Consider the following 26,482-nt stretch of genomic DNA (forward strand, 5'->3'; position numbering starts at 1 on the left):
TGTGTGTGTGTGTGTGTGTGTGTGTGTGTGTGTGTGTGTGTGTGTGTATGTGTATACATCTGGGCGCACCTGGGGGCTCAGAGAACAGCTTTGTGGAGTCAGTTCTCTCCTTCCACCTTTTGGGTTCCAGGAATCTAACTCAATCATGGTAAGAGCTTTTATTGGCTGAGCCACCCAGAGTTAGGTTGTAAACACTAACTATACATAATTTGTAATTTTTTGGACATACTTAGGCTGGAAAGAATAAGAATGAAAACAGCTCTGAGTTCTTATGCTGGAGGATCTGATTTAATTTTGGGAAGTAGAAACCTTACTGGAAATATTTACAAAAAGGGAGTAATTTTCACAGAACGCTGTGCACAATTCTTAAGCACTTAGCTAAGGGACTCTGTGAGTGAACACCCCTGAGAAAGCCCACATGATGGCAGCCTCTTTGCAGATATCAGAGCTTTTGATTTTTTTTTTTTCTGAGACAAGGTTGTCTTTGTAGCCCTGGCTGTCTTGGAACTCACAAAGATCCACCTGCCTCTGCCTCTGCTGGGATTACAGGCATGCACCACCACTACCCAGATTGAATTCTAGATTTTAAAAAGCAAACAAAACACTTCGAATTCAAGAGCACAACTGTGAATCAAGCAAGAATGATTTTAAAAAATTTCCTTTTCCCAACCCACCCCCATCCCCGGCCTGGTGGCTCTAATCTGCAGACAGGACTTGATTGTGATAATTTGTTGTTAGTTTTACCCTTGTGGCCATGGAAAGACTTCAAGAAAATATGGCCCTAAGATTTTAATATTCTGTGACTGATTTACTATTTAGGTCATTGTTTCTCAAGGTTCCACCCCCGTCAAAATTAAAGCCACCCCAGGCATTTTATTCTGTTGCATTCTCACTTTTCACAGTTTGTGATTTGTGACCTTCTACCATTCCAGTTAGAGATGGATTAGTTTTGATAGCTGGGCTAAAGAGAGATGAATTAGTTTGTTCTTTTGATATTAAAATGAAAGAGCTTACAAGTGCTTATTTCTGGGGATTAGCCACTGATGGCTGGCAAAGAGAAAAGTGCTCAGGCCATGCAGAGTTGCAAGACAGGGAGAGTCATCAGAGTGGCATCCCTAGCAGGGAAAGCAAAATAAACACACAATCACATGAGCAGCTTGCAGAAGCTAATCTAAGAGGGACAGCTTCGCCAGCAGGTGAGACGGTGAGTGACAAGGTGGGAAGGGAGAGCCAGGAGAGATCTTCAGTAAACCCAAGCAGCCACGGAGCTCCAGAGAGGTTCTCCAGAGAGGTTAGGCGAGAGCCAAGAAGTGGAGGTGTTATGAGAAGATGAGACAAAGAAGAAGGCTGGCTTTGGGAGGGCTAAGTCAGGATAGGGAGGGAAGGAAAGAAAGAAGGGGGAGAGTGAGTGAGGAACAGAGACAGAAAGGCAGAGACAGTGAGATAGAGGGAAAGCTATCTCCCTGGAACCCATGCAAAAATAGTATGTTTTAAAAAGGATTTGTTTTTATTGTTTGTAATTATGTGTATGTGTTTGTGGTAGGGGTGTGTGCCTGTGAGTGCCACCAGTGCCCATAGAGGCCAGAGATGTTGGGTACTGCTGGAGCTGGAGTTATAGGCATTATAAACTCTGATGTGGGTGCTGGGAACTGAACTCAGGTCCTCTGCAAGAGCAGTACATGCTTAGCCACTGAGCCATCTTGCTGGCCACAGCACCTCACTTTAATTGGCACAAGGGCTGCATGTGAGTGGATCAGCAGTTGCTCTGAGAGCCATGGTGAGTGAGGTAAGTTTGCAAAAGGTCTGCATCTCCTTTTTGCCTCCTCTGATTCCCACAAAGTCACGTCTCAGATTCTTTGTGAATCTGAGCTGACAGGTTCCAAGGGTGGCTGAGGTCCCAGATGAAGGAGAAAATCTCTACTTCCTTGCGTGGTGGCAGAAGACAAGTCTCATGGAGGAACTGGCTACAAGAAGTTACTCCTGGACCAGGATCAAGTGTAAGCTAAAGATGAAAAGCTCACCATTTGGGCTAGCATGCACTCAGCAAAGGGAAGCTCTCTATACACCAAGACAATCCTTGTCTCCATTCTTTTGTTCTTGTCAAATACAATTTCAGCCTTTGCATAAATTTTTAGGCTTATCAAAGGGAAAAGTGAGACAACACAAATTTTGCCCTCAATACAGTAAAACAAAGAACAAGCACCTCAGAATACCCACATGCATGTCTGATGGAGACCTTCACAAATTTATGCTTTATCACAAAAATCTATCCCGTTTGAAAAAGAAAAACAAAAACTAGCAAATAAGCAAATGGGCTTTTAAAATCAAATTTGCTTAGGTTGATCAGATTTTTAGAAAGAACCAAGAGTAGGCTCTGTTTTGTTTTGTTTGTTTTTCAATACTAGAGATTGGACCCAGGGCCTTGTACATTCAAGATAAGCACTCTGCCACTGAGCTGCATCCTCTGTAGTTTTATTCATATAGTACTTGTACTTTTCAAACTTCAGCCTGCACACACACACACACACACACACACACACACACACACACACACACACTGAAAGAATCAAACTAACTTTGTAACCTATGTTTCTTTTAATTACCTTATAACTTATATTTTCAAGTTTTAGGCCCATGTTAATTAAAGCCTCTTAGTGTTTCTCCAGAGAGCCGAGGAATGTAAAAGTTCCTGACATTAGCCATCTGTGAGGGCAGAGATAAGGTAGAGAACAAGCAGAGATCTCTACTAAATGGAGAGATGGGCTTTGTTTGGAAACTGGGCCAAATGGCCCCAATCCTTCTCCTGACCTTTGATCCAAAGCCTGTAACCCCCACTCCTCAGAACAGACATGGGATGAGTTAATCACCCTCCCACATTTAACTGTGGATGGCAGGAAATTCCAAACTGATTTGAAGATCAGATATTTACGACAGGGTTGACTGGACCTAAGGGTGACCAGAACTAACCAATTATTTTAAAAGTTAAACACCTCATTCAATCCTAAATCGCCAAGAAGGCAACCCCAGGAGATTCCCACCTTGTGTCTTTTAAAAACCAAAGGTCTTTGTCTCCCGGTGCCACTCCTAGCTGACCAGCAGGGGTGACCCCATTGCGCAATGGTTAAGAGGAACCTCTTGCATTTTTGCAACGATGGATGATTAGTTTCCTGAGTTCTCTTTATACCTTCTTATATTTAGGCTCTTGCTGGGCCTAACAACACACACACACACACACACACACACACACAGAAATGGAGAGATGAGGGGGAGGACTGTTAGTTTTCCCTCCTTTTACTTATATATTGACTTCGATTCCTAGAGTCTGTGGACTCCTGCCCTCCATTGTTTGCAGATGAAGCAACCCGAAACTTGGATTTCTTGAGACTGACAGTATGGAACAGAATGCGGGCTCTTTACTGCTCATGGAGACAGGAGCAGCAAATGCGGAGACGAGATCAAGGAGGAGGTTGACAAAGTATAAGCAGGCAGTACCACCCCTTCCGTGTTGCCGATCACGGCTTATGAGACAGGATTCTTGCTCCTGGCCCAGCTGAAGGCTGACAGAGAACTGGGCACCTGTGTGTATCTGAAAAACGTGACAGTCTCAAGAGTGATGGGGACAGTGGAAGTTTTGGTTTCTTGAAAAACTCAGTTATGTTATTGCAAACGTGTTTTTGTTTTAATCCCAAGTGTGGGATATAGGACTGCCTTAGTTTGCCCACAGCTGATACTTGCCTCTCGGGGGAGGACGAGTGGCCTTTGCTAGCTGCAGATAGTGGAATTCTGAGGACCCTGGGAGGGTAAGTACAAGAGCCTAGAGAGGGTCTTGTTGGTTCTGCTGCTGCCATTTGCCATTTGCTCGACTGCTAGATATCTCAAAGACTGAAATGGGTATTTTCCCAAAGAACCTGACAACCCTAACCAGACAGAACTTACTCTATGCCCCCTCTCCCTTATAATCTTCTTTATCTCCTACCTAGGGATGGGGGTTGGCAGGGAGGTAGAAATTAAGGAACCCCAAATAAAGTAGAGTTAAAAACAATAGTGCCTACAGATGGGGAGTCACATCTCTATAAGCGCTGCTGGTGGATGGTGCGGTATAATGCCATATGGCTAATGCCCTGTGGGGGGCCTGTGTCTCCCCTGAATATTGTGGGAGTATGACTTCAACCCTATATCAGGCTTGATGGCAATAGCAAACAAATGAAAGTGATGGCTTCAGAAACAGGAAAATGCTGACGTTGATGCCTGCCAGCAATGTGGGCGGGGCTTACTTCCTCCACAGTTCACAACGCAGAGCTCCTCATTCTTTGGCATTATCTAGGTGATAGGAATGTTTTTGTCCAGGTGATGCAAATTTTCATTGTTTCCTGGGAAGAGCTGGTCACCAGAAAGACACCACAATTATTCAGGCGGTCTTCTGGCTAAAGACTGGGCTAGTAACAGATCAGGCCCATGAGCTATGATGCTGAAGAAGGCTCTTCACCCTCCCCCTGCCTCAGTCGGGCAGCTCACCTGCTTTTTCTGCGAGGCATTCTAGAGGCTGACTGAACCTGAGGAGGTGGGCTGGGAAAGCTCAAGCTCCTAGCTGGTCAGTCGGAGGAGGCCTGGACTTGAAGCCAGCCTATATCAGCTTCTATCTGCGGCTGAGCATCAAGGGGGGACGGTCATGCAGGACTGAGTCCTTAACCTGTGCGACTTGAGTCTAAATGTAGGTAGACAGTGTCAGAGATGGTTGGACTGAAGGAACTCCAACTAAGAGGAGAGTGGTGGGCGGGATGACCAAAGGCACTGTGCACAGCACAGGAATCTCGCCTATTATCCACATGCCCCCAAACCATTGGACAGTCTCACTTTACAGACCCTTCCATGGAGAAAGACACTCCCTGAGCATCACGAGAGGCAGACACCTGGCGAGGACAGAGCTCAGAACAGGGAGGAGGCAGATGGAGAAGGAAGCCCCTTACCGTAGTGTGGGATGATGGCCCAGGCCATGGCCGAAGCGTAGATGCCGCCAATCATCCAGAACATGCAGAGCCAACTGAGGTGCTCACCCCGCTTCTCCCGGGCCAGGACTTCAGCAAAGTAGGAGAACACAGTGGGAATGGCCCCTCCAATCCTGCCAAGAAGTGCAGAGAACATATGAGACTGGGCCTGGGACTGCTAATGTGAGCTGGGGAGGGAAAACCCAAAGCAAACTCTAGCAACATGTATCTTCTGTCTCCCTATAATGATGGGTTCATGGCGAATACAGACTCATTATTGCCTGGCCCAAACTTGAAATTGCAATTAGGCTATATGGACAGCAGGTGGCAGTGGAGTCCCACCCCTGTGGCTTACAGCTTGCAATTCAGATAGGGTTTATGCTCAGCGTTGGACAGTCTACATAATACATATTAAAAGTTACAGCAGTCTGGTGGCTTCTAATAAGTTCCTTAATTGACTCATGGAAGCAGAGGGAAGCACTGTGATGTGTCTCACCCATGAGACTGATGGAACTTTGGGAACAGCTGTAAACAGGTGTAGGGGGCTGTTTGCCAGTTTCCGTCCCTGTTGCTGCCCCACAGCAACAGGGGTAGCAACAGTGGGTCTTCCCAGCAAACACGGAGTTGGCACCTCGCCGCCTGGACTGGTTCTGGCCTTTATCCAGGAGAAAGGCCACCTGAATGAGTACGAGCCTCACGGTCACTGGTAAAACCACATAGACACAATCAAGTATATACCAATGGACGAGTGCAGTTGTTTTTATATATGACCTTTCGGCTAACTTGAGAATATGGCATGGCTAGTGGGGTGGACCTCTGAGGTGAAAGGCTCTCAGGTGAGAAGCTACACTATTAAAATTTTGTCTAGTCTGGTTGGTGAATCACATAATTTGAAATTCATCATAATTTCAAAAAAAGTGTTGACCCTAAACTTTGGATCCATTGCCTCAGAAAAATCTCACTTATTTTTGCTCCAAATTACTACCTTAAATATGTTGTTTTAGAAAGATATGAAAACAGTATAACCAGGGTGTGGAGCCAGCACACAGAGATCCAGCCTAAAAGTAAACACGCCTTCATCTATGCTACCACAGGTGAATTGCTACTGACATTTCAATAATGTGATGTCAAAGAGTAAAACGTGTCCACCCATTTAATCACTACGTTTTGTTGAGCCTTTAATACAATAAAGGAGTATCAGTAACACTTTCAGCAAATGCAACTTAAGGAAAGGTCATTTCGCAGCAAATTGGCCTGACCAAATGAACCACAGGACGCATAATGCACTTCGTTAGCCGGGAGGTCATAAAACAGCCCCGTTTAAAGCACCTGGCCCTGCTTACAACGATGCTGCACCCACCCAGGCAGGCGGGCAGGCTGCTCAGGTCAGGGTTCAGTCTGTGAGCCCTGAGATGAACTTAGTGATCTATACAGCATCATAGAAGATTTGATAGAAATGAAAATATTTGATTGCGTAAGCCCATTTCATGAGACCTTATTCTATAAACATTTTTGGTGTGCATTAACATATATAGTTATATATGTTGTAAATGTACATTCATGTGTATTATAATGGGCCATCATATCTGTCTTTCTTCTTTCTCCCTCTTTCCCTTTATTTCCATCTCTCCCTTCCTTCCTTGCTTGCTTTTCTAATGCTAGGGATCAAGTGCAGAACCTTGTGCATGCTTTGCAAGCACCATACCATGGAACAATATTCCCCGGCCCCACAGTGCATTTCTTGGCAGTAAGTCCCTTGCTTAAAGCATTTATTTCTTTTTCTCTCGGCTATGACTATCGTGACTACTTCAGTTTCCTAGTGGGATAACTGCAAAAGTCTTCTAATGAAACACATGATTAACACACTCTGTGACTGACATCAGCGCTCTCACGGTCAGCAACCAGGCACCCAACCAACCACGTCTTCAAACAGGAGTCATGGGTGTGGTAGACAGGGAGAACTGGCTGCTCCCACACCACAGGGGGCTTGTAATTCTCTCTTTGGCTTTTTGAGGAGCTCATGCTAGGTCATTTTAAAAATTTCAGCAATGTTTGAACAGGTTTTAAGTGGTTTCATTATAACACACAATTTTAGTGGGAAACAGCATGATTCTCTCAAAAATGATTACATGTTATTGCCTTTCCCATCTACTGTGTAGAATCTACTTTTTTTGTAACATAACATTTCCGTTCTGTAGCATCTCCCCCACCCATGGTGTGTGTGTGTTTACATTAGTGTGCATGAATATGGGTGCACATTTGGAGGTTTGAAGACAACCCCAGGTGTTGGCCCTTGCCTTCTGCCTAGTTTGAAACAACCTCTTTGGGCTGATTGGTTTCCCACTGCATATGACTGATTGGCTCTCCTGCAAGCTTCCAGGGATTCTCTTGTCTCCAACTCCTACTTCTCTCCATGCTCACACTATGCAACTAGCTTTCACATGGCTTTGAGGGATTCAAACTCATGATTTTATGTGCAGCAAATGCCTATGCACAGGGCTATGTCTTTAGCCCTGGCATTAGTTTTCAGGGCATAAAAGAATCTCTAGTTTTGGCTGACTCTTCATATTCTAATTAAGGCTTTATCAGGATTCTGGACACTCTGAATGGAACAGCCATAATTCATACTTCATGAAAGCAAAATTACATGCCAAGATATATCAGGCACCTTGAAACTGAGATAAATGTACTCCTACATGGCTAAAGTTTAAGACTGCTGTTAGTTTTCAATAAGTCAGAGTTAGAAAGAGAAAAAATCCTAAGTATTCAGTAATCGAGCTGGTTTTGATTCATTGCCTTTTTTGATGGTGGTCCTTTTTGCATGGGTGGCTCTCAATCTGTTTGTACACCAGGCTGCTAAGAACTTTAATTAAGGGTAAATGAGTCTGAGGAATTTGTGTGGGATGCTACTAAATCCTTTGCAAATATCTCTATTCTCTAAGATCTATAAAACAGTCCAAACGCTCACTCTCTCATTGTGGGCTGGTCATTTATTTTAAGGAAAATACTACCATCTTCTGTAGCCTGCTTTACTCAGAGAAAAAAAAAATCCCTTTTGTGCTCATGTGTTGCCTGCCTCTGGTATTTCATACTCTGTGCAAGGGAAAGGCGAAAACTGCCTGATATGTGTCTATGTGCCCCCATCACCCAGTGGGCATGTGTACCACATATTTTCTCCCAATATTTATCTCCTGCTTTGATGACTTAAACACCTTGAAAAACAAGGGCACACACCACTTCCTAAATCAATATAAGCCGAGGACACTGAGGTGTAAGCATTGAGTCAGCATACTTCCCGGTGTTCCCCGTGCCTTGGTCACTGTGAGCACTCATTTTTCACATGCTCCATGGTCCTTATCACAGGAAGAGTTTGTTTGAGGTTGATCAGAAGGCCCTGAGCAATTGTGATGGACATTCTAGGAGCTTCTAAAACACCTGGCTGTCTGTCATAAAACTGTTGTAGCTGCAATAATTATAGTCAATAAAAAATTCTTGACAAAAAGAAAGGCAGGTGCTCTTTGTCTTGTAAATACAACTTACTTCCTACCAAAAGTGGTGATGTCAAAATAAAGCTGCCCACAACCCAGTCTCCAATGCTCGAAATTAAAAAAAAAAAAAAGGTTTTCAACTGCTGTTTTACCCCAACATTTTCAGGGAGTGTCCAATCAGTATCTACCATAAAGAAAGAAACAAACAGCCAGGTATGGTGACACATGCCTGTAATCTCAGTACTTGGGAAGGCAGAGGCAGGTGGATCTTGGTGAGTTTGAGGCCAGCCTGTTCTACAGAGTGGGTCCAGGACAGCCACGGCTACACAGAGAGAGCCTGTCTTGAAAAATTAAAAACAAACAAACAAATAAAATACCAAATATGGACTAAGAGAAGGTGGACACAGAACCCTTAGAAACGGATGGTTATTATAAGTTAGTCAGTCAGTATATGGATCAGTATTCTCGGGTTCCTAAAAAAATCTAAAAATAGAACTGTCATATACAATTCTACTATATCACTTCTTGGTGTATACCAAAGGAATCTAAGTCAGGAATCACAGTGACACCTGCACATCCATCTTCACTGTGACAGTGTTCACAAGAGCCAAGGCATGGAACAACTGTCTACCAGCGAATAATATTTTGTGTTGGATGATCTTTTATTCTTGGGAAGCTGTTCCACTCGTGAGTGGATAAAGAAAGTTTGGTGCATATACGCAATGGACCTGTATTCAGTTACAAAGAAGAAATTATGTAATTTGTGATTGGCTTGGAATCAACCCTTTGTCAAGATACAAGATTTGGAAAGACAAATATGGTATGTGTTCTCTCATACACAGAAATAGATGAATGAAACTACCTGTTGCACAAAAGCCAAAGGAAGGCACTGTAGGGGAGGAAAGAGGACTATAGCGGGTGGGGTGGACAATGATATACATGTATGAAAATATAATGAAATCCATACGCTAATTAAAAAGGCAAAATACAGTAGAACAACACACCTAGTTATTTGTTTTTGGTGATGGTGTTTACCACATTAGGATATAATCCCTGAGAACAGATCCAAGATAAATATTTGGTGGGAGTTATCACAGTCTATATAATAGTAGCTCTTAAAAGTGGTTTGGTTTTTTTGTTTTTTGTTTTCATCTCCTTTGACCCATGGCTGCGGATATCTTCAGATGTCTGGAGCTATCTAGAGGCAATGTTAGTTGTTACAGCTCAGGAGGAACTTCTGGCATCAAGAAGGTAGAGGCCAGGGGGGATCCAAGATGGCGGCGACCAGCGCACACCGTATCTGAGAGGCAGAGGATCTGAAACACTGAAATTGGTGAGTGGAGGGGCAGCCGAAGCCAGAACATTGACACTGAGGCTTCTTGGGTGAAAGGGGACAACATGTGAGCTGAGGCCATTTGGATCCAGGTGCCCTGCAGACTTCTCTGGGGATGGAGAGTAGCGAACATTCGATCCCCCCCCCACTTCCCCTTGTCGGACCTCCCTCCTTCTCAGCGGAGGTGGCCCACAGTGCCTGAGGACCATAGCACAGAACTCCTTGCCTGGTGACTGTGCCTGTGACTGAGACAGCAGAGGCGGGGCTACTAGTTCCTCAGAGGTGGCTGCCAACTGTAGGAGCCTTCTGGGTCCCGGGTCTGTGACTACCTGGCTCCGCAGCGCCTCACAGCCAGAGGACGAACTGGCTGCCCAGTCCCTCAGTGGTGGTCCACCAGGTCCTGCTGGGCCACCTAGGTCCATGGACCGTTGCAGAGGTTCCGCAGGACTTCCCAGGAGGTATCTGTAGTTCTCCCAGCCTCCCAGTTCTACTGCTGTGGCTGGACTCCCAGTGGACCACTACACCAGCCTACAAGTTCTGCGGCTGCAGCACCACTGAGCTGATGAAGCTCCTACACCTGCATTTGCTCCAGCAGACCTAAATCTGAGAGTAGAGAACAGGGAGGTTCCCCTGTGGTTTCCAATTAGACCTGCTAGAGAGTGAGTGGGCCTTCAAATGAGTGCCCGCAGAGCCCCAGATCCAGGGTCCCTCTACGCTAGCAGTCAGACATCGATTTCTCCCACCCACACAACCACTGTGGGGAACATTCTTGGGACAGTGTTCTCAACATTGAAGCCCCTGTTCTGCAAGTCTACCAGTGGAGTCCAGGCAAACAACTCCTGGAGCCAAGACAAAGAAGAACACCAGAAGGACAGTATGACAGGCCTGTAGGTCACCGAGGTATTCAGGGAACCTGTGCATGCACATTGCACCCACGAACACCAGCGCCCACAACCCCCCCTGCACCTGCACCACCCGTCCCCCACATTCCAGGCATATACACTCTCTAGCACCCTGTCCTTCAAGGCACACTTCCACATACATACACATGCTGGGTTGCCAGCATTTGTGCTTCTGTGCCTGTGAATCTTCCTCCCTTGGCTACAGCTGACACACCAATGCACACTCTCAAACCAGTGGACCTCTCTCATCTTTCTGAAGAATACTCCAGACACCAGAGAAAGACGGACCCAGTCTGAACTACAGATTCTAGGAACAAACAGTGAAGGTTAAGGTTACAGATAAGTAGACAGCCAGAGGTCGGCTGTCCAGCGAAAACCAAGACATTATGGCTTCATCAGCAACCCGCCAAATCAATGGATACTCCAATTCATTGAAAACACAGGAAAATAATTTTTAAAGCTATGCTTATCCAGTTATAGAAGCACATAAAGAGGAAACGAACAAATCTCGCAAAGAAATAGCCACACAAATGGAGGCTAATATAGAGGAAATGAACAAAGCTATCAAAGAAATACAGGCAAATATAGCCAAACAAATAGAGACACAATTAGTGGCATAGAGAGAGGAAATGAATAAAAAATAGAGAACATCATAGAAAGACAGGAATCCACATTCAACCAGATGAAGGAAATAGTGCAAGGCATGAAAACAGAATTGGAATCAATAAAAAAAACAAAAAAAAAAAAACACAAACAGAGAAAATCTGGAAGCTAGAGAACTTAGAGAAAAGATCAGGAACCACAAAGGTAAGCATTACCAATAAAATACAGGAGATGGAAGAGAGAATCTCAGGTGCTGAAGATACACTTGCAGAAATTGATACTTTTCTCAAAGAAAAAGTAAAATCAGAAAAGTCGCAAACACAAAACATCCAAGAAATCAAGGACACCATGAAAAGGCAAAATCTAAGAATGATAGGAATTGATAAAAAGAAGATCCCAGGTTCCAAGGCCCAGAAAATATTTTCAAGAAAATCATAGAAGAAAAATTTCCCAACTTAAATAAAGAGATGTCCATAAACATACAAGAGACCTACAGAACACCAAATAGACTAGACCAGAAAAGAAATTCCTCATGTCACATCATAGTCAAAACACTTAAATCTGCAGAACAAAGAAAATATATTAAAAGCAGCAAGGGAAAAAGGCCAAGTGACATATAAAGGTAGACCTATACGAATCACATCAGACTTCTCAACAGAAACTACGAAAGGCAGACGGGCCTAGGCAGATGTTATGCAGACTCTAAGGAACCACAGATGCCACCCCAGACTACTATACCCAGCAAAGCTTTCAAACAACATAGATGAAGAAAACAAAATATTTCACAAGAAAACTAAATTTAAACAATATCCACACAGCAACCTAGCCCTACAGAAGATAATAGAAGGAAAACTCCAATCCAACAAAAACAACTACACCCAAAAAAACATAGGATACAGATAACTTTCACAACATAAATTAAAAGAAAACAAGTAACGAATCACAGTAACACCACTAATTCCACAATAAAAGCAACTGACATTCATTGGTCACTATTATCTATCAACATCAATGGACTCAATTCTCCAATAAAAAGACAGACTAACAGAATGGTTGCAGAAACAGGATCCAACATTCTGCTGCATCCAAGAAATATACCTATACAACAAAAATAAACACTACCTCAGAGTAAAGGGCTCAAAAAATGTTTTGCAAGCAAATGGACCCAGAAAAGAAACTGGTGCAGCTATCCTAATATCTAATAAAACAGACTTTCAACCAAAATTAATCAAAAAAGATGAGAAGGGGTACTTCATTCTCATCAAAGGAAAAATCCACCGGGAGGATACCACAATTCTGAACATTTATGCCCCAAATAAAAGAGCACCTGCATATGTAATTGAAACATTATTTAAAACTGAAATCACACATCTATCTCAACACCTTAATAGTGGGAGACTTCAACACTCCACTCTCACCAAGGTACAGATTATCTAGGCAGAAGCTAAATATGAAAAAAATTGCACTTACAAAGGTTCTAAATCAAATGGGCCTAATAGATGTCTACAGATCTTTTCACCCAAATTCAAAAGAGTACACCTTCTTTTCAGCACATCATGTAACCTTCTCCAAAATATACCATATAGTTGGTCACAAAACAAGCCTCAGCAGATACAAGAAGATTGAAATAATCCCTTACATCCTATCTGACCACCATGGACTAAAGCTGGATCTCAGCAACATCAGAAATAGCAAACAGCCTACACACATATGAAAACTGAACAACTCAATGACAGCAGGGTTAGGGAAGAAATAAAGAAAGAAATTAAATACTTCCTAGAATTCAATGAAAATGAAGGCACAACATACCCAGACTTATAGTATATAATGAAAGCAGTGCTAAGAGGAAAATTCATACAAGCAACGTAATGGCTCACCTGAAAGCCCTGGGGGCGGGGGGAAGCAGACACACCCAAGAGGAGTAGACGGCTAGAAATATTCAAGCTCGTGCTGAAATCAATAAATTAGAAACAAATAAAACAATTCAAAGAATCAATGAAACCAAGAGCAGGTTCTTTGAGAAAATTAACAAAATAGACAAACCCTTAGCCAAACTAACTAAAAGGCAGAGTGAAACTATCCAAATCAGCAATATCAGAACAAAATGGGGGACATAACACTAGACACTGAGGAAATCCAAACAACCAGTAGGTCTTACTACAAAAGCCTTTTTGACACAAAACTTGAAAATCTAAATGAAATGGACAATTTTCTTGACAGATTCCATTTACCAAAATTAAATCTAGATCAGGCAAATAGACTGAATATTCCTATATCCCTCAAGGAAATAGAAACAGTCATCAAAAGTCTCCCTTCTAAAATAAGCCCAGGGCTAGATGGTTTCAGTGCACAATTCTACCAGGCCTTTAAAGAAGAGTTAACTTCAATTCTCTTTAAACTATTCCACAAAATAGAAACAGAAGGATCACTACCAAACTCATTCTATGAAGCCACAGTCACCCTGATACCTAAACCACACAAAGACTCAACAAAAAAAAAGAGAACTTCAGACCTATCTCTCTTATGAACATTGATGCAAAAATAATAAAATACTTGCAAACTGAATCCAAGAACACATAAAAGATATCATCTACCATGACCAAGTAGGCTTCATCCCAGGCATGCAGGGGTGGTTCAATATACGGAAACCCATCAATATAATACACCATATAAATAAACTGAAGGAGAAAAACCACATGATCCTCTCTTAGATGCTGAAAAAGCATTTGACAAAATCCAACACACATTAATATTTAAAGTCTTGGAGAGATCAGGGATACAAGGCAAATACCTAAATATAGTTAAGAGAATATACAGCAAGCCTATAGCCAACATCAGACTAGAGAGAAACTTAAATCAATCCCACTGAAATCAGGGACAAGGCAAGGATGGCCAATCTCTCCATATCTCTTCAACATAATACTTGAAGTCCTAGCTAGAGCAATAAGACAACTAAAGGAGATCAAGGGGATACAAATTGGAAAGGAAGAAGTAGAGTATCACTATTTACAAATGATATGGTAGCATACATGAGTGACTCCAAAAATTCAACCAGAGAACTCCTTTAGCTGATAAACACCTTTAGCAAAGTGGCTGGATAGAAAATTAAGTCAAAAAAATCAGAAGCCCTCCTTGTATACCAAAGACAAAAGGGCTGAGAAAGAAATTAGGGAAACAACACTCTTCAAAATAGCCACAAAGGACATAAAGCACGTTGGTGTGACATAACCAAGCATGTGAAAGATATGTTTGAAAAAAAACTTCAAGTGTCTGAAGAAAGAAATTGAAGAAGATCTCAGAAGATGGAAAGATCTCCGGTGCTCATGGATTGGTAGGATTAACATTGTGAAAATGGCCATCTTGCCAAAAGGAATCTACAGATTCAATGCAATTCCCATCAAAATACCAACACAATTCTTTACAGACCTTAAGAGAAAAAATATGGAAAAACAAAAAATCCAGAATCTCCAAAACAATGCTGTACAACAATATATCGTCTGGAGGTATCTCCATCCCTGATCTCAAGCTGTACTACAGAGCAGTAGTAATAACAACTGCATGGCCCTGGCATACAAACAGAACGGTGGATCCATGGAACCGCATAGAGACCCAGAAATAAACCCACACACCTATGGATACTTGATTTTTGACAAAGAAGCCAAAACCATACAACGGAAAAAAGATAGCATCTTCAACAAATGGTGCTGGTCTAACTTGATGTCTACATTCAGAAAAATGCAAATAGATCCATACTTATCACCCTACACAAAACTAAAGTCCAAGTGGATCAAAGATCTCGAACATAAAACCAGACACACTAAACCTGTTAGAAGAAAAAGTGGGGAAGAGCCTTGAACTCATTGGCACAGGAGACAACTTCCTCAACAGAACACCAACAGCACAGGCTCTAAGATCAACAATCAATGAATGGGACCCCATGAAACTGAAAAGCTTCTATAAAGCAAAGGACACTGTTGTCAGAACAAAACAACTGCCTACAGATCGGGAAAGGATCTTCACCAACCCTATATCTTACAGAGGTCTAATAAACAGAATATATGAAGAACTCAAGAAGTTAAACAGCAACAAATCAAGTAACCCAATTAAAACATGGGGTACAGAGCTAAACAGAGAATTCTCAACAGAGGAATATTGAATGGCAGAGAAACACTTAAAGAAATGTTCAATGTCCTTACTCATCAGGGAAATGCAAATCAAAATGATCCTGAAATTTCACCTTGCACTCATCAGAATAACTATGATCAAAAACAACACATGCTGGAGAGGTTGTGGAGAAAAGGGAACCCTCCTCCATTGCTGTTGGAAATGTAAACTTGTACAACCACTTTTGAAATCAATCTGGCACTCTCTCAGACAATTAGGAATAGTGCTACCTCAAGACCCAGCTATACCACTCCTAGGCATATATCCAAAAGATGCTCAAGTATACAATAAGGACATTTGTTCAACCATGTTTGTATCAGCTTTATTTGTAATAGCCAGAAGCTGGAAACAACCCAGATGCCCCTCAGTTGAGGAATGGATACAGAAATTGTGGTACATTTACACAATGGAATATTACTCAGCAATTAAAACAAGGAAATCATGAAATTTGCAGACAAATGGTGTGAACTGGAAAAATCATCCTGAGTGAGGTATCCCAGAAGCGGAAAGACACACAAGATATATACTCACTCATAAGTGGATATTAGACATATAATATAGGATAAACCTACTAAAATCTGTACACCTAAAGAAGCTAAGCAAGAAAGAGGACCCTGGGTAAGATGATCAATCCTCACTCAGAAAGACAAAAGGGGTTGACAGTGGAAAAGGGAGAAAACAGGGAATAGGACAGGAGCCACCCACAGAGGACCTCTGAACGACTCTACTCTGCAGGGTATCAAAGCAGATGCTGAGACTTATTACCAAACTTTGGGCAGAATTCAGGAAATAGTATGAAAGAAGGGGGAGTTAGGAAGACCTGGAGAGGACAGGAGCTCCACAAGCAAAGCAACAGAAGCAAAATATCTGGGCACAGGGTTCTTTTCTGAGACTGATACTCCAGTCAAGGACCATTCATGGTTATAACCTAAAACCCCTGCTCAGATGTAGCCCATGGCAGCTCAGTCTCCAAGTGGGTGTCCTAGTAAGGGGAACAGGGACTGTCTTTGACATGAACTCAGTGGCGGGCTCTTTGACCAACCCCCACCCCCCACCCCCCCGCCCAGGGGGTAGCAGCCTTGCCAGGCCACAGAGGAGGACTATGCAGCTAGTCCTGATGAGACCTTATAAGCTAGGGTCAGATGGAAGGGGAAGAGGACCTCCCCTACCAGTGGACTTGGAGAGGGGCATGGGAGGATATGAGGGAGGGAGGGTGGGATTAGGAGGCAATGAGGGAGAGGTCTACAGCTGAGATACAAAGTGAATAAACTATAATTAATATAAAAAATAAAAATTTAATTAAAAAAATGTAGAGACCAGAGAGGATGCTAGACATCTCTCAATGCTTAAGATAGGTCCCCAGGAAGAAAGAATTACCCAGCCCAAAGTATTAACAGTGCTGAGGATAATGAAGCTTTATCATAAAAAATACAATTAGTTTTATATTTTAAAAATCCATAAAGCAAGGATTAAATAATTATCTTTTATATTACATTATGGGTGAGACTTCCATAAATTCAGTTAATAGGGAAAACTTACTGTTCATTGTATCATAATAGCTATTAAAAGCTGCTCAGAATCCCTTCTTTCAAGCTAATCTGTGATGGAATGTTTGCATACTGGAGCAATCAGAGCAGAGTGGCTTATAAGGCACTTCCTCAGTAACAGACATTAAGTTTATCCTATGAGCTTCCAAAAATGTCAAATCTTAATTATCCTGGGTTATAGGAGGCACAGAAGAATGAAATCCACGTTGTACAGGAAGAACATAATCCAGATTTTTATTTACATAACGCTGCACAAATGAACTTGAATATTGATAATTGGCATTTTAGGGTTTAAAAAAACACAACATTTTAAATAATTAATAAGTAACATTAACTTTAGGTTTTTTACAACAATATTTATGAAACTGTAAAAATAAGGAGTTATATATTGGAACACATTCCTAGAATAAGTCAGCACTTCCATCCAGTACACAGACCTTGTCAGGTATCTGTGTGATTGCATACAGGTATTTGGTAACTACCATAGAACATACTGACTTATTTTCCCCAGTAATCTAAGACAAATGAGCGGGACACTTGCAGGCAAGATTCTTCATCTTCTGGGAAATGTGAAGCTGTTAAGTTAAATCAGGTTAGTATAGCAGGTGATGGAAGATTTCAAGGGTTGTTATCTGCACAAACCTTCCAGAAGCAAGGCAGCTTGACTGTCCTAACTCCCACAATGCTCCAGTCCAGGTGGGGAGGGTACATTTGTCCTTGTACTGGGTCATACTGAGTTATGTATGCTGCTGTGGCTTGATGACTTTTCTCCAAAGACCTATGCATTCCAGGCTTTGGCCCCAGTCTACCCAATTTTGACAGGTGACAGATAAAACTTTGATGAGCTGAAACCCAGTTGGAGGTGTCATGGCCACTGGGGATGTGCTCTGGAAGGGAGGATTTGAAGCATCATCTTCCAGTCTTTTAAAAATATTTGTTTTTAAATATTACAATGCAATTACATAATGCCCCCCCTCCTTTTCCTCTCTCCAAACCCTCTCATAAACCCATCCTTGCCCTCTTTCAAATTCATGGCCTCTTTGTTCACTAATTGTTCTTACACACATATATTCATATGGTTACACATACATACATACACACACACACACACACACATATATATGTTCCTAAATATGACCTGCTCAGTCTCTATACTGTTACTTGTGTGCATGTTTTCAGGGCTGACTCTTCGGTGTTGGCTAGCCAACTGGTTTGTTCCCCACTGGCAGAGACGCCCACTGTCAGCTTTCCTTAGTTGCCTCTTGTTCTTTGTGTAGGGCTGAGGCCTCCTGTTTGACCCACTTCCACTTAGGGCTGTGTATAGTTGTTGTCCTTAGGCAGTCACATTGAGGAGACTTTAGGATGTAGCTTCTGACATTCCGAGGAGGCAGTCCGACAGAGAACTCCCTGCTCCTCCGGCTCTTACAGTCTTTCTGCCCCTTCTTCTCTGATGCACCCTGAGCCTTTGGTGCAATAGTTGTTTTGTAGATGTATTGGTTGGGCCTGGGATCCACAACTCTGCATTTTGATTGGTTGTGGTTTTCTGCAATGGTCTTCACATCTGTTACAAAAAGAACTTTCCTCAATGAGGAATAAGGACTACACTTGACTGTGGGTATAAAAGCAAATGTTTAGAGTATAGTTAGGGATTATGCTGGTTTAGTAAAGTGGTGGTTGTAGGTTCTTCTCCCAGGTCTCTTTTTTCCTTCATAGCTTCTGTGAAGTGAGCAGTTCACTCTCCCACAGGCTGCCTTCTTTTTGATGTATTTCCTTGCATCAGGCCCCAAAGTACCAGAATCAATCAACCAATTAACTAAAACCTCCATAACAGTGAGCCCCCAGTGGCACACCACCTTGAGCAAGGACACACCTCCTAATACTTACAAAATAGTTCCCCCAACTGGGGACCAAGCGGTCAAATAGATGAGACTTCTGGGGGTCCACTCTCACTCAAATTATTGCAGGATTTACTGAGTAATTTTGTTCTACTTCTAATTCTTCATTAAACATGTGACAAAGAATAATTGTGCTCTAGGGGCTGAGGTGATGGTTCAGTGGGTAAAGTGGACTCATGAAAACCTGAGTTCACATCCTCAGCATCCATGTAATAAGCCAGGCTTGGTAACATACACTTATAATCCCAACACTGAGGGACACAGACAGGTAAATTCTGGGCAATGAACTAGCCAGTTGTTTAGCTGAAACTGTAAGCTCCAGCTTCAGTGAGAAATCCTACCTCAAAAAACAAGGCAGAGAAGAAATAAAGGAAGACATCCCAACTTCAATCTCTGGCCTACACATGGGCACCCAATGGGTGAGCATACCTACAAACACATGTACACACACACACACACACACACACACACACACACCTACACACATATATATCACACAAACACATGCTCGCAAAGAATTACTTTAGTTCTAGCTTCTTCACAATGTAATTTTCCAACAATCTTTTACCTCCACCTTCTGTTTTCGTTAGGAAGTGGGAAATTATGCTAGATCATAATTAAGAAGGAGGTTGAGGGAACACTGTAAAGTCACATGTCCTGCACAGGTGATAAGCAAGTGTCAACACTACCAGGAGCGGCTTTTATTAAGACAAGTATTACAGACATACACAAAGAACAGTGGAAGGAAAATAACTTTTTAATCCTGGCTTAGAATCAACAAAAAGGGGGGAAGACATTGCTGCCAGTCAAATTACACAACAGTTCAGACGTAACTGGTTACGCTCCAGAGTACATCCAGAAATGGAAAGAAAAACAAAGCATCAGCTCAAAAGATGTCAGTATCTATTTTTACCTTTGAGTTTCTTAAGGAACCTCCACACTGATTTTCATTCTGCCTGTATTAATTTGCACTTCCATGTGACACAACTATGCTGCTCTTGGACATCTACCAAAGGGCCCCACCACCATACAGGCACACCCATGTTTACTGCTACACTATAGAGCGCAGACCTCGTACTCTCTAAACAAGCTAGGTTGACACAGAAAATGAGGGTGCTGTGCTGCTTAGATCTTTATTTTAGATCTTTATTACACTAAGTCAGGATAGAAATAATCAGGAGAGGCCACACTTCCTGGAAAAGGACCTCCTCAGCCAGTGGAGAGCTATAACTCCCCAATCTCCAAAATTATAATATAAAAATAATATTTCTTGATGCAGAAGGTTATTTTCCCAATACTACTATGTAAACTATAAAGACAGCATTTTGTAGGAAACGTGGTCATTTAAAGACATTGATTTGTAAACATATAATTTGGGCAATTCTGCGCACTGCCAACAAAAGATAACAAAAACACAGCGATGTGGCTAATGTAACTTATTCACAGCCAGATTGGGTCCCTGAGCCTCCAGTCTGCGGACACATGCTCACCTGCAGAAGCAGGCTGGTGCCATGGGGAGAAATGGCACAGCCACAGATCAGGGGTCCGATGCCGTCTTGTGTACAAAAGCTCTTGTAACCCTTGAGAGAGTTGGAAGAGCACATTCCCTCAACGCCTAAACGACTTCATGAATAAACATAGAGGTGATGACTAAAACCATCTGTGAGAAATTATGAAAGCACACAGATATAATCAGCCACTTGCTGCAGCATCTTCTCCTCCTCCGCCCTCTAAATCTCTACCTGTCTACCTGTCATTCCTCCGTCTACCTCTTCACCCTCTCAATGCTCTGCATCAATCAGACCATCAGTTGTTAGAACAGTAGACAAAATTTCTACCCTTAAGGGGCTCCAAGAATGAGTTCTAAAGGATGCGTATGGCTAATGTGTGACCACGTGATGTTCTAAGTGTGGAAGATATTTTGCTTCATTCCTTTCCCATGGGATCAGCATGACCTCTACCAAGGGTAGACTGGGAGATAAGGTTTGCCAAAAAGGTTAACCTTTGCATCAGAAAAGCCTGCAAAAGGCAATAAGATAGTGCCTTCCAAAAGGAATAGAGAGTGAGTAGAGCCACACAGATAATTATTTTATAGAAGGGATAATAAAACAAGGAAAAAATAAAAGAGGTTAATCTTAATAGATGTTCATTTACCCAGCTATTATTTAACTCATGTGTATAATCATTCATGAGATAGTGCATTCTTTTACTGCACATGCACATATTTTAGTGGAATACATCCTTGCACTTCTAATAAACACAGTGCACCTGGGCAGATCACGTTTAAGGCATTCCATAGCTACTTGTGGCCTACCATTTTGAGCAACACATCTAAGGGATTATCTTTTCAATTAAATACATCCCAAGCACATGCATGGCAGGAAAGGTCCTCCCATTCCCATTTTCTGAGGTCAGAGATCTACCTGGATTGATTTGTTAAAATAATTAGGAGCAGGCTGGAGAGATGGCTCAGTGGTTGTGAGCTCTGGCTGGAGAGGTGGCTCAGGGGTTGTGAGCTCTGGCTGGAGAGATGGCTCAGTGGTTGAGAGCTCTGGCTGCTCTTCCTGAGGCTCTTGAGTTCATTCCCAGCAACCACATGATAGCTCACAACCACATGTTTGGAATCTGATCCCCTCTTTTCTTTCTTTTTTTTCTTTATATTTTTATTAATTATAATTTATTCACTTTGTATCCCACCTGTAGCTCCCTTCCTTCTCCTTTCCTAGTTCCACCCTCCCTCCCTCTTTTCCACCCATGCTCCTCCCTCAGTCCATTGATAGGGGAGGTGCTCCTCCCCTTCGTTCTGATTGTAGTCTAACAGGTCTCATCAAGAGTAGCTGCATTGTTTTCCTCTGTGTCCTGGTAAGGCTGCTCCCCATTCAGGGGGAGGTGATCAAAGAGCAGACCAATCAGTTCATGTCAGAGAGAGTCCCTGTTCCCATTACTAGGGAACCCACTTGGAGACTGAGCTGCCATGGGCTACATCTGAGCAGGGGTTCTAGGTTATATCCATGAACGGTCCTTGGTTGGAGTATCAGTCTCAGAAAAGAAACCTGTGCCCAGATTTTTTTTTTTTTTTTTTTTTTTTTTGGTTCTGTTGCTCTCCTTGTGGAGCTCCTGTCCTCTCCAGGAGCCCACTTCTTTCATAAGATTCCCTGCACTCTGCCCAAAGTTTGGCTGTAAGTCTCAGCATCTGCTTTGATACCTTGCAGGGTAGAGCCTTTCAGAGGCCCTCTGTGGGTGGCTCCTGTCCTATTCCCTGTTTTCTCCCTCTTCCACTGTCAACCCCTTTTGTCTTTCTGAGTGAGGATTGATCATCTTACCCAGGGTCCTCTTTCTTGCTTAGCTTCTTTAGGTGTACAGATTTTAGTAGGTTTATCCTATATTATATGTCTAATATCCACTTATGAGTGAGTATATATCCTGTGTGTCTTTCTGCTTCTGGGAAACCTCACTCAGGATGATTTTTCCAGTTCACACCATTTGTCTGCAAATTTCATGATTTCCTTGTTTTAATTGCTGAGTAATATTCCAATGTGTAACTGTACCACAATTTCTGTATCCATTCCTCAACTGAGGGGCATCTGGGTTGTTTCCAGCTTCTGGCTATTACAAATAAAGCTGATACAAACATGATTGAACAAATGTCCTTGCTGTATACTTGAGCATCTTTTGGATATATGCCTAGGAGTGGTATAGCTGGGTCTTGAGGTAGCACTATTCCTAATTGTCTGAGAGAGTGCCAGATTGATTTCAAAAGTGGTTGTACAAGTTTACATTTCCAACAGCAATGGAGGAGGGTTCCCCTTTCTCCACATCTCCAGCATGTGTTGTTTTTGAACATAGTTATTCTGATGAGTGCAAGGTGAAATTTCAGGATCATTTTGATTTGCATTTCCCTGATGAGTAAGGACATTGAACATTTCTTTAAGTGTTTCTCTGCCATTCAATATTCCTCTGTTGAGAATTCTCTGTTTAGCTCTGTACCCCATTTTTTAATTAGATTACTTGATTTGTTGCTGTCTATCTTCTTGAGTTCTTTATATATTCTGGTTATTAGACCTCTGTAAGATATAGGGTTGGTGAAGATCCTTTCCCGATCTGTAGGCCGTTGTTTTGTTCTGACAACAGTGTCCTTTGCTTTATAGAAGCTTTTCAGTTTCATGAGGTCCCATTCATTGATTGTTGATCTTAGAGCCTGTGCTGTTGGTGTTCTGTTCAGGAAGTTGTCTCCTGTGCCAGTGAGTTCAAGGCTCTTCCCCACTTTTTCTTCTAAGCGGTTTAGTGTGTCTAGTTTTATGTTGAGGTCTTTGATCCACTTGGACTTTAGTTTTGTGTAGGGTGATAAGTATGGATCTATTTGCATTTTTCTGAATGTAGACATCCAGTTAGATCAGCACCATTTGTTGAAGATGCTATCTTTTTTCCGTTGTATGGTTTTGGCTTCTTTGTCAAAAATCAGGTGCCCATAATGTGTGGGTTTATTTCTGGATCTTCTATCTGAGTCCATTGATCCACCATTCTGTTTGTATACCAGTACCACGCAGTTTTCAGTATTGTTGCTCTATAGTACAGCTTGAGATCAGGGATGGAGATACCTCCAGAAGATTTTTTATTGTAGAGGATTATTTTAGCAATTCTGGATTTCTTGTTATTCTATATGAAGTTGAGAATTGTTCTGTCAAGGTCTGTAAAGAATTGTGTTGGTAATTTGGTTGGAATTGCATTGAATCTGTAGATTGCTTTTGGCAAGATGGCCATTTTCACTATGTTAATCCTGCCAAGCCATGAATATGGGAGATCTTTCCATATTCTCATATCTTCTTTTAATTCTTCCTTCAGAGAGTGGAAATTTTGTTCAAAGAAGTCTTTGACTTGCTTGGTTAGGGTCACAGCAAGGTTGATGCCCTCTTCTGATGTACATGAACCCCTCATGTATGTAAAATCCATAAAGAGATACCTCTTTTAGAAACAGTATCTGGGAGCAGCACCCATGCTGTTTAGAATTCAGTGTCACACAGAGTCATTTCCGGTTGAATCTCAGCTAGAGTGAGCCTTGGAGCTGGACAAGGTTTGAAGCCTGGCTAGATCAGCTACTGTGTGCCCCTGGGAAGTTACCACACCTTTATGTGCCTTGCCCTCTTCACCTACGATATGTAAATGATTACACTTGAATGATAGTATTCCCTCACGGGGTCCAATGAGGTTTAGGTGAGTCAACCTGAATAAAATGCTCAACCCATCAACTCTAAGACATACTTTAAAAGTCTTAAATTTTTTAAAAATTCACTTTCTCAATGTAAATTATTTCTCAGGATATTTTTTAACAGAAAACTACATAGTTCTGAATCAGGCTAAAAATCAGAAAAACCAGGGGATGTGGACCATTTGGAAATAACAGCCCATCTGTGCCTTAATTCTCTAATTAAGGGAAAACATTTTTGAATGTCTGATTTCCTTTAAAAGCAGTAGTGAAAAATAAAGCTCATGGAAGAATCAGCATTGGGGCAAGGAATCCCACACAGTCACACTGTTCCTACTGCCCCCGCTCAGTTACTGCCTACTGAGCACTGCGGTGAAATATGTGCGGCCCAGCTCCACTTACACTGGGAGACATGACTCTTCTCTCACTTCCAGTACACAAAGACAAAGACATTTCAGTCCCGTCACTGTTGCTATTCTATCTTCCTCCTGATCACCATGCTAACAATACCAGGCTCTCAGTGAGCAGCTCCCAGTTCTGACTTTGAATGGCATCCAACACATTATCATTCCCTTAATTAACAGCGACTGGAAACAAATAATTTAATTCTGGGGCAAATGAAAATAAATCAATGGTGCCAGCTCCACTTCCCAGCTTTCTAATTGTCCGTAACAATTGTTGCCTTGGTGTGAGATTCATTTGAGAAAAATAAAAGACAGATGGACAATGAGTACGGTCCTGTTCCTTACCCAAAAACTGATATGCCCAGCAGGAAAAAAAAAATATTTCTTTGTACAGAATCAACATTTAAATCATAAAGATTGTATCAGTTGGATATATTTATTTTCTTTTTTTTTTTTTTTTTTTTTTTTTTTTTTTTTTTTTTTTTTTTTTTTATTTTATTTATTTTTTTTCTTTTTAGTTACATTTTGTTAACTCCGTGTCCCAGCTGTATCCCGCTCCCTCATTCCCTCCCCAACCCCACACTCCCTCCCTGGTCTCCTCCCTGCCCCTTTCCAAGTCCCCTGATAGGGGAGGACCTCCTCCCCTTTCATCTGTCCCTGTTTTATCAGGTAAGGGACAGATCAACCAGACAGACACCAAATAGGGAAATAAAAGCACTCACAGAATCCCTAAATCAAATGGACCTAATAGATGTCTACAGATCTTTTCACCCAAACTCAAAAGAGTACACCTTCTTTTCAGCACCACACGGAACCTTCTCCAAAATAGACCATATAGTTGGTCTCAAAGCAAGCCTCAACAGATATATTTATTTTCTAAGAGGATACACTCAAAGCCTTGGCTTGGTGAAAATAAAAATAAAAAAGCAGATATGCGAGCATGGTAGCACACACCTACAATGCTGTCACTTGAGGTGCCTAGGCAGGAGGATCATGTGCTTGAGGCCATTCCTTCTGAGCCTCGTAGTGTGAGCCTACTCATAGTGTGAGCCTACTCATAGTGTGAGCCTACTGACGGGGTTGAGGGAGACAAGAACACGCCAGGATCTATTTGGCTATTTAGAGACAGTGAAACCACAAGCCCAGGCTGATCCCAGCCCAAAAATGAAACCTCCCTCAGGTCCCTTTTATATTCATAAACCGAAATCAAGAGGTAGACATCCTAACCTTGGATTTGGAACATACAGATGACTTAATTTCGATGCTGCAAGTTAATGGGACTGAGTACAGTCATTACTGGCTCTAAATCTGCAACATGCAGGGTGTGGGCTTGGTGACCTAGGACTTCTCTTTCTATGCTAAAGTTTTCTTTTTTTTTTTAATTTTATTTTTCTTTTTAGTTACATTTTGTTAACTCTGTGTCCCAGCTGTATCCCACTCCCTCATTCCCTCCCCAACCCCACACTCCCTCCCTGGTCTCCTCCCTGCACCTTTCCAAGTCCACTGATAGGGGAGGACCTCCTCCCCTTTCATTTGACCCTGTTTTATCAGGTATCTTCCCGGCTGGCTGCAAAGTCCTCCTCTGTGGCCTAACAGACTGCTCCTCTAAGAGGATCTCAAGGGTATGCTAAAGTTTTCAACACATGGACATGATGGGCCCTTCCAAACGAGACTCTGTCACTGCCAGGTTCATCTCTTCTAATGGAGCATTCTGGGACCTTGGAATCAAGCAAGCACAGGATGGAGCTGGAGACTTCCTGGACCACTGCATCCCAGATATGAGCTGAAATATCACTGACTGGTAGACTTCATTATCACTTTGGTCTACTGGAATCCAGACAATATCCAGTAAGCTCTGATATTGTCTGGAATCCAGCAATATCTATCTTAATTAATTTATTTATCTATCTGTCTATCTATCTATCTATCTATCTATCTATCTATCTATCTATCTATCT

The 26,482-nt window shown here is 42.2% G+C and overlaps 1 protein-coding gene across 1 annotated transcript in view; it reads right to left on the bottom strand.

Moving 5' to 3' along the window:
- Positions 1-26,482, bottom strand: part of Sv2c (synaptic vesicle glycoprotein 2C) — a 194,868-nt gene that overhangs the window by 87,997 nt on the left and 80,389 nt on the right. Inside the window, exon 4 of the mRNA XM_055598424.1 lies at positions 4,968-5,119. Coding sequence (XP_055454399.1) covers positions 4,968-5,119 — 152 coding nt within the window. The remainder of the gene's footprint in view (positions 1-4,967; positions 5,120-26,482) is intronic.

The sequence above is a fragment of the Psammomys obesus genome, unplaced genomic scaffold (assembly GCF_907164565.1).
Source record: "Psammomys obesus unplaced genomic scaffold, mPsaObe1.curated_primary_1811, whole genome shotgun sequence".
NCBI classification, from domain to species: domain Eukaryota; kingdom Metazoa; phylum Chordata; class Mammalia; order Rodentia; family Muridae; genus Psammomys; species Psammomys obesus.